Raw genomic sequence first — 9,478 nt, forward strand, 5'->3', positions numbered from 1 at the left:
TCGACTGTACTCACCATAATGTATATGAACTGTAGTGTTACGGGTTTTCAGATGTTGTATTTACAGCTTCGAAACAGCAGGTGTCAGTAAACTGTAAACATGCCCTTACTGCCCGCGCAATAATTCACCGAGAAACTTGTTAGCATAGCATCAAGTTCCTGTCTCACAACAACATTTGTGTTGTTTCCTCTTTTAATAATAACTTTTTATTCAGGGCATGTTATGCTGTTGTTTGTTTTACACGGCGAATGCGTACTTACTGACATCTGACATCTCTTCGCTGCTATATACATATGAGGCAGCATCTGTAACGTTAGCACATTAGCTTCTTTGTGGTTTTGGGTGAGTATTTTATTTACATCCTCCAGGTTTACGTTTATTTGTCATTATGTATTATTTTTTGCTCTTAAACGTTGCATTTATCTGCACAAATTGCTGATATGTAATCAAGTTATTTTGTACGCTCTCTTTTTATCAAAAAAAAATGGATTTGTTTTGTCTTTTTATATTTACTATTTACTTTCTATAGAGAATTGCGAACCAAACATGACCTCCAAAACGAAAGGTACTGCCATACACAATGGTGTATTCACTTTATTTCTCTGTTACACTCATGACAATAGTGGTATTGTCAATAAAGTAAAAGTATATGAGCATGCTGTATATCAAAGTCCCATTTTATGTTATTACCAGTTGATTATTGATTCACACAATGTTTTGAAAAAGCCTTCTCCTACATTCATGTAAATATGTCAGAGATGAATTAATATAGTTTATTGTTTTTTGTTTCAGTGGGAAAGGTGGGCTCCAAAAACAAAGAAGATGCTCCTCATGAACTGGAGAGTCAGTTTGTTCTGCGGCTTCCTCAGGTTGGTTTCTTTATTATGTCATTTATTGTAGTAAAATGTGGTATTTAATATTACTGAGCAATGAAGAACACTACAATTGATATTAATTTTAATATGTGTTAAATCATATGACAATCACATTCATGCATGAGTAATTCAAGAGTTACAAGGCAAATAGCATGATGTATAATAATACGTAGTAATAAATAATTAGGTACAGTTTAACGAGGTACAAAGACTAATCTATATCGGACTGAAAATGAAAATATGAAAATATGTTTAGTAAAGTTTAACTTCATATTCCTTCGTGTTCCTTTAACCTAATGTGATTAGTAAATACAATTTTTAAAAAAGGCCCTAAACTTGAATTATGGATTTGAACAGCATGATATCGTATACACAATACACAGGACACTTTATAAAATGACATTCAACGTAATTGAGTATAACTATTACTCTAGACTGTTTTTGTCAGTAATAGCAAGTTTGATTTTGATCATTTAAATATGTTAATATTCATTCAGTGGCATAACTTATTTTTTAGGAATACGCCTCCACAGTCAGACGGTTTGCCCAGTCTAGTAGCATGAACATGAAAGACAGACTTACAATAGAGTTGCATGGTAAGAAGGACTTTGCGAATTTATAAATCAAAATCACTTGATTGACACAGTCTTCAGTTTTCAAAAAACAGCATTTGTTACCATTTTCCTTTAGCTGATGGGCGCCATGGGATTGTGCGTGTGGACCGCGTTCCTTTAGCGTGTAAATTAGTGGATTTACCTTGCATTCTGGAGTCCCTAAAAACTGTTGACAAAAAGACCCTCTACAAGACTGCTGATATCTGTCAGGTAAGAAATGTACAGCAACACACTTTAAAGAGCAACTATGGTCCGATTCACGATATGTTAACGATATGGAAAAGCTACACACCCCAAGGTAAACCATAAGGTGAGTTATCGTTTCAAACATAAATCTCTTTTCTTGGACTACAACAAACACGGATTGTAGGTAACAGTTTACTTCCTGGGCCTGTTGATGTAGACAAGATCAACATTATCATAATTCCTCCTGTTTGGGCTCACAGCCTGTACATTTACTCCTGTTAGCATTGCATTGTGACCGAATTTTTTAAACATGGAAAGGAGCGTCATATTTACGGCTGACGTCAGAGGTATTCAAGCCAATAATAACGAACAGATTAGCTGGCAAATCAGGGATACAGCGCTTTTCAGATCAATGAGTTTTGTACAAATTCAATGTGTTTGAGGAAAGCAGGATAGTGTGACATCCCCTTACAATGAGCATTAGCTTGAACCTGCAGTCTGTCTTAAATCTAAATGAAATGCAAGCCTAATTTCTAATCTAATGAGTTCAGGACTTCAATCTCCACAAAAAGTGTTTAAGGTGTTTTTAATGCCAACGAAGGTCACGCTAAATACTGACTTTTGCCAGAAGAAAACTCTGTACATATTTTTGTATCTGAATAAAGAGAGTGAAAAATAAGTATGGCTGACCTCATTAAAGCTTTTCTAAAACACTAAAGCAGGTGTTGGCCTAAGACATTTGCATGATACTGTAGCTCACCCAACACCAAAATTTTATGGCAAACTTAAGTGTCATTCTTTATTCTTTTGACTTCCTGTTTTAGATGCTTGTGTGTACTCTGGATGGAGATCTCTACCCCCCTCTAGAGGAGCCCACTGGCACTGCAGACTCCAAAAGCAAAAAGAAAGACAAGGACAGAGACAAGAAGTTTGTTTGGAATCACGGCAGTAAGTACCTCCTCCCTTCTGGACTGGAATTTGGTAAGTGGTTTGTAAAGAGTAAACCCTTGTAATATCACTGTCTCTCTTCAGTTACCCCACCCCTAAAGAACACAAGAAAGAGGCGGTTCAGAAAGACAGCAAAGAAGAAGGTAACCTTGTTTTGTTTCCCTTGAGCATATACCCAGTTCTCCTTTTTGATCTTCTTCTGCTTTTATTGATGATTTTAAAACTCGGCCCTAGTTGGTAAAGATGTTTACTATCACAGGAAGAGAGTAACGAGTTGAGGGCACAATAAAATTTACATTTAAATAAAGTCATTTGTCACCAAGTAATTTGCCTGTTGCTGTGACTGAAGTGACTGAGGGTAAATGCAAGGCTCTTCTCTGGTTTTAAATAAATCTCCTTATATTGATTTGCTTTCCTTTTTTAATCTCTTAATGTTTTTTCGGGCACACAGCCAGTATCTGCTGTTAGTACACTTGTGCGATCGGATGCATTCCTACTGTTTTTAAACGTTTTTTTTCTTGGGCTGAATTCTAACTTGATTTATCTTGCAGTACATCGAGTCACCTGATGTTGAAAAGGAAGTGAAGAGGCTCTTGAGCACAGACGCCGAAGCCGTCGGTGTTCGTATCCTTTTCAATCTCTTCATCCCCCTTCTCGTGTTTTGTTGACGCAGATGCCATAGACAATCCACTTGCAGGTGTCAGCACAATTGCATAATCAAAACATTTCCTTTTCTGTTACACCAAGCTGTTCCACCAGGTGGCAGACTTTCCCACTGATCAAATGGTGCATGCTCGTATAAGTGTTGAGTCACGTACCAATTTGTGGAGCTTGACGGCACAGTGTTTTAACCAACCAGAAAATGAGCTATGGCAAAAACCCAGAGGTTATATAGATAAAGGGATTATTGGGTTACGATAAAGAAATTATTGATATATAAACCTTTACCATGTGATTAGGATGGGAGATTATTGCTGAGGATGAGACTAAAGAACCTGACAACAGCTTATCTCTATCCAATCTGGAGTCTTCACCTGGAACCTCTGGACACAAGGGTCATGGCTCTTCAGGTAAATAATTTTTTGTACAAAAGACTTCTGTTCCAAAAGCTATAATGTATGTAGAATTCCCAGAATGCATTGCAAAGTCAAATAATCTGCAAGAGAAATGTTTTAAACTGAAAAGCTCCAAAGGTTACATTTGTCTTAAAACATTGCTTAGAAGGCAGCACCTTATTTAAGCACTAGGCAGCAACTAGGTTTTGTGATAGAGCAGTAGACTTAAACCAACTCAGATTGCTTTTTACTCATTCTCAAGTTGTCATCTAAGCTCTATCTCTCGTTTCAGTCCAACACGATGAGCTTCGGGAGATCTTTAACGACATCAGCAGCAGCAGCGAGGATGAAGACGAAGAGGGTGAACGTCACGAGGATGAAGACCTGAACATCATGGACACCGAAGACGACATGGTCAGGCAACTCCATGAGAAACTAAGCGACACAGATGGAGGTCGAGATGAGAACGATAGGAACAATCAGATCGGTAAGGCTTTTTTAGTAGGAGTGTGGCGGTTTCAGAATTGGTGATGACGGTTATGACGTGAGTCAAATGTGACTGTTCGGTAACATAACCGTCCGGTTTATGCGCGTTTTGTGACGTTCGTCTGTTACAGAACAACTGACAAACGAGCAGACACCGATTAGCTACTTGCTCTACGTTTATTTAAAATTAACAGCAAGACAACTAGCAGTGCATGTGCTTTCACCCCTATCACCCTCACCCAACGACCTCCTACTTTAGACTAGTAAGCATGATAATAAATGTTTTTTTTTTTATACGGTTTTGGTAGTTATGGAGTTCTAATGACGGTGTTCAACTATAACCTTCTGTCTCACGGTTATATAATAACCGCCAAACCCCTATTTTTTAGCCCAATATTAATTCCCAATTCAGTATTGCAGAGAGGTAGAGCTTTTGAACGATGAGCTTGCTGCTGTATTTTGGTCAGGTAGTTGTACCGGTCGTCTAGTGGAGTTTTTACCCATAGCAGTGACTGACAGATGCGCATGACCTTCATCATATTTCAAGCCTGTCACCTGACAGCCCCCTGTGTCACATTAGCACTAGGACAAAACTGACCGGAAAATAGCCATGCTGCTCAAAGCATCATTTTTTCTGTAGCTCAGTTGGTTGTGTGTTATGTTTGATTTTCAGGGAACACATAGTGAAAAATGTATGATGGATAAATGTAAAAAATGTAGAAATTATTTTAAATGGGGGCTTTTTAAAGATGTAAAACAAATTGTTGGTGTCCCCAGAGTATGTATGCGAAGTTCTAGCTCAAAATACCATATAGATCATTTATTATTGAATGTTAAAATTGCCACTTTGTAGGTGTGCACAAAAATGTGCAGTTTTGGGTGTGTCCTTTAAAATGCAAATGAACTGATCTCTGCACTAAATGGTGTTGTGGTTGGATAGTGCAGTATAAGGGGAGACAAATTTCAATGACTTATTTTTTCACATGCTTGCAGAGAATGGTTTACCAAAACTTAGTTACTGGGTTAATCTTTTTCACATTTTCTAGGTTAATAGAAGCACTGGGGACCACTTATAGCACTTAAACATGGAAAAAGTCAGATTTGCATGATATGTCCCCTTTAACCCTCAATCGTTCCTTGGGGTCAATATGACCCCAAACGACATTTCATTGGTTAACAAAAAAGGTTCCCTTCATCTCAGAGATGTAAAACTTTGTGACTTTTCCTAAATAATCTATCTTTACATGCACAAAAAAACTGGGCTTGATTCGGTTGTTCTAAAGGTATGTAAAAAATTTTTTTATCAATCTGTCCCTTGGGGTCAATATGACCCCAATTGAAAGTGAATGGGAAATGCAAAAAAATGTACTTTTTTTCCATTTGTCAAAAAATAAATATCAATAAATCCAGCATAAATTTAAAAGATTTGACACAGAAATGAAGGCCTGGTACTTGTGCACAAATGCAATGCAAAAAACACATGCTCACACAAACACACACAAATACACACACACACAAACACACACAGGTATGACTGCCACAGAGAGCATTTGTGTGGAATTTGGCAAATAAAATCAGTCACAAATGCAGAAAATAACACATAAAGGGGTGTGACATAATGCACACACATGTACACTCACAAACACGCTCACACACGCATGCACGCACGCACACACACACACACACACACACACACACACACACACACACACACACACACACACAAACACAAACACACACACATGCTCTTTCTCTCTCCTTCTCATGCACACTCTCTCACACACTCTCTCTCTCTCTCTCACACACACACACACACACACATGCGCGCACACACACACACACACACACACACACACAAACCCACACACACACATACAAACCCACACACACACACACACAAACACATACAAACACACGCAGACAAACGCACACACGCATGACTACCACAGAGAGCATTTTTATAAAATTTGGCAAATAAAATCAATCACAAATGTAGAAAAAGGATACAAAGGGGTGTAACCTAATGCACAAACATGTACACTCTCTCTCTCACACACACAAACACACAAACACAGACACACTCACATGCTCTCTCCCTCTGCCTCTCACACACATTCTCTCAATCACACATTCTTGGCTCTCTCTCTCTCTCTCCCTCATTCTCTCTCTCTCTCTCTCTCTCTCTCTCACACACACACACACACACACACACACACACACGTGCGCGCACACACATGCGTGCACACGCACACAGACACACACACTTACACTCAGTCAAATTTCTATGGCATTTTGTAAAAACAGACATTTCAAAATGCATAAAAAAACTATAAAAAAATACTATTTGACATAATATTTATTTTTAATATCCTTTCTAATGTTTATATAAACATAAATTTACAAAATGTATCACAAAAGTAATGATTTGAGCAGTTGTCCATATCCAGGAAAATGAATGGGTCTCTATGGGAATCTGCCGGTCTAAAGGATTTAATTCCTACACTGTAATTCTCTTATGTTTTTTTCTTAAAACCGATGCCTGAATTCAACACCCCACACCTATATTAATATCTAAAAACAATTTAAATCAAATTTAGATAATAATTTATGTGAATTTTCATAAAAATTTGATATTTTTCAGGAAAGCAAATTGTGTAGTTGAGGATTTCAGTGGTAAACAGGTACAAAACTACTTCAAATCTCTCAAAACACAGCTTTATTGTATAGATGAGAAGTAAACAAAAAAAATGATATATTATTTGTATTATTGAAAATGTATATTTTTCTTACAATTATGCTTTCAATTTTGGGGTCATATAGACCCCAAGGGCCAGAAGTGTAAACAGAAAACGAGGAGCGTTTGAGGGTTAAAGAAAAAGGTTTCACCATAGGACTTGGCGTACTTCTTAACTTAAAAGAATGATTGACAGAATTTTTTTGAAACATCTTTTAGTACCAATACATTATCCAAAAAAACATTTGCTGGAAATGTGTGTATTTTCTCATTGGAATCAAGTATTGGATTTCACATTTCCTGAAAGATGTTTGAGCTGCCTTTCAGTATTTATGAAGCCTGAAAGGTTGAGTACTTGGAGTGTGTGAACTGTGAAGGATTCATGGGTAATTAGGACCTTAGATTAAACGAACATTCACAGATCAATTTACTCTCGAAGGTAAAGAGGAGTTTAATATTAGAAATAACGACATCAGGGCTCAATACTAAAGCGCACGTGTTAACTAGAACTCATGCGCACGGCTCACAGACTCCGTTTGATTTGCAGTGATGGAGTACCAGGTGCAGATCAACAATCTGAAGGCCAAGCTGCAGGAAACACGTGCCCGCAAGAAACAACAAGAGAAATTGATCATGGAGGTGGAAAATCAAGCCTTGCGGGTGAGTTTCTTTTCACCACTAAATGCTTCAAAGCACAAACATTCATGCCTTACCTTTACAATTACTCTCTGGTACAATACATCATGTAAACACACAACCTTGGCAAAACATCTTTTGTATGGCACAGCCTTGTAGCTCTGTATATAATCTAGGAAAGCAAGTTACTGGCATCATTTTAAGGCATAAATATTACATTTTCTTGAGTCAGCTTTCTCAAAAAAAAAGCATTGCTCTGCCAAATGCACAGATAGGGGGATTAGAGGCCATGAAGCCGGGTCAGACATATGCCTTAAAGGGACACTCCACTTTTTTTTAAAATAGGCTCATTTTCCAACAACAATTGAGTTTTACCGTTTGGAATCCATTCAGCCGATCTCCCAGTCTGGCGTTACCACTTTTAGCATAGCTTAGCATAATCCATTGAATCTGATTAGACCATTAGCACCGCGCTCAAAAATAACCCAAGAGTTTCAATATTTTTCCTATTTAAAACTTGACTCTTCTGTAGTTACATCGTGTACTGAGAACAACAAAATTAAAATTTGCGATTTTCTGTGCAGATATGACTAGGAACTATACTCTCAATCTGGCGTAATAATGAATGACTTTGCTGCTGTACCATTGCTGCAGCAGGTGCAATGATATAACGCAGTTCCTGGAAATAGTTCCCAGCTATTGAAAGTTACCAAGGGGACTATTTTCCGTCAGTCTTAGTACTCAATGTAACTACAGAAGAGTCAAGTTTTAAATAGGAAAATGTCTAAACTCTTTTTTATTTTTGAGTGCGATGCTAATGGTCTAATCAGATTCAATGAATTATGCTAAGCTATGCTAAAAGTGGTACCGCCAGACCCAAAATCGACTGAATGAAATCCAAAACAGTAAATCTCAATTGCTTAACTCTAGGGGAGCTGGAAAAAGCCTATTTTCAAAAAAAGTGGAGTGTCCCTTTAACACTGTCAAATCAGCCGGACTGTGTAGTAGGCACAGGCTAAATTTGTCAGCGGTCATTACAGTCACAGCGGACAGGAAAAGGTCATGCTCATCTGAGTTCCAATCACCGGCCACAAATCAAATAGATCTGTTTACAAGCAGCCAAGACATTCACAAATGGCTAACATCAAAACTGGGTACTGTCAGCTCCATCAAACCTCTCTCTCTCGCTCTTTTCCAGGATCGTTTCCAGTCTCACTTGAACGATATGATTCATCAAGAAGAGCAGGAGATGGAACAGGTGAGATTACATGCAAACCAAAAGTACTGCATGAACAAAGTAGTTACTTTGCATTGGTATTGCATTGCATGTTTCCTTAAATCACCTTTGGCCCTTGATCAATGCCATTTTCTTTTGTTTACACCTAACCTCAGAAATTGCCTGTGGGAGCATGAAAAGTAATAATGTTGAAGGTGTTGTAGAGCATATTTCACTTAGCCTTCAATTATACCCCTACTGCTAGCCATCCATCATTATTATTTTCTTCCAACAGCTGGCCTCACTGCAAGAGCAGCTGGACTCACTGATGGATAAGTGATACCTGACAGTGACCAAGATACTTCATTACAAAGGACCACAGCTGACTGCTAAACACTCCACCAGTTTTGGTGTATTGCATTATAAATGATTTAAATTTGTGTTTTAAGAGCTAGGTGCTGACCTATGGCCCTGTCACACAAGCTTCTGTGATGTCTTCTTATGCAAGACTGTGTGGTTACTGTATTGAATTCACTGCAGTATTTCAAATAAACTCATTTTTGAAATTGTGTTCAGCCAAGTTTCCACTGTTCTGTGTAGTCAGCAAATTTGAAAGCTACTCCCATTATGGAGGTAAACAAACTGAAAAGTCCTGCTAGATGCATCTAAATCATTCTCTCTCCCACTCAATTATACTGGCAAACACTTTCTGGGATTACTGAGCTTCC

At 37.9% G+C, this 9,478-nt stretch overlaps 1 protein-coding gene across 1 annotated transcript; it reads left to right on the plus strand.

Annotated features, from left to right (window-relative positions):
• The first annotated feature begins 87 nt into the window (after positions 1-87).
• Positions 88-9,325, plus strand: taf7 (TAF7 RNA polymerase II, TATA box binding protein (TBP)-associated factor). Its single transcript, XM_055178486.2, has 13 exons — positions 88-342; positions 530-565; positions 793-869; positions 1,393-1,471; positions 1,566-1,699; positions 2,500-2,623; positions 2,708-2,766; positions 3,175-3,247; positions 3,583-3,693; positions 3,971-4,165; positions 7,446-7,558; positions 8,733-8,792; positions 9,046-9,325. The coding sequence occupies exons 2-13, from the start codon at positions 547-549 to the stop codon at positions 9,088-9,090; spliced, it is 1,089 nt and encodes a 362-aa protein (XP_055034461.1). The 5' UTR covers positions 88-342; positions 530-546; the 3' UTR covers positions 9,091-9,325.
• The last annotated feature ends 153 nt before the right edge of the window (positions 9,326-9,478 follow it).

Source organism: Misgurnus anguillicaudatus, chromosome 16 (assembly GCF_027580225.2).
Source record: "Misgurnus anguillicaudatus chromosome 16, ASM2758022v2, whole genome shotgun sequence".
Classification (NCBI taxonomy): Eukaryota; Metazoa; Chordata; class Actinopteri; order Cypriniformes; family Cobitidae; genus Misgurnus; species Misgurnus anguillicaudatus.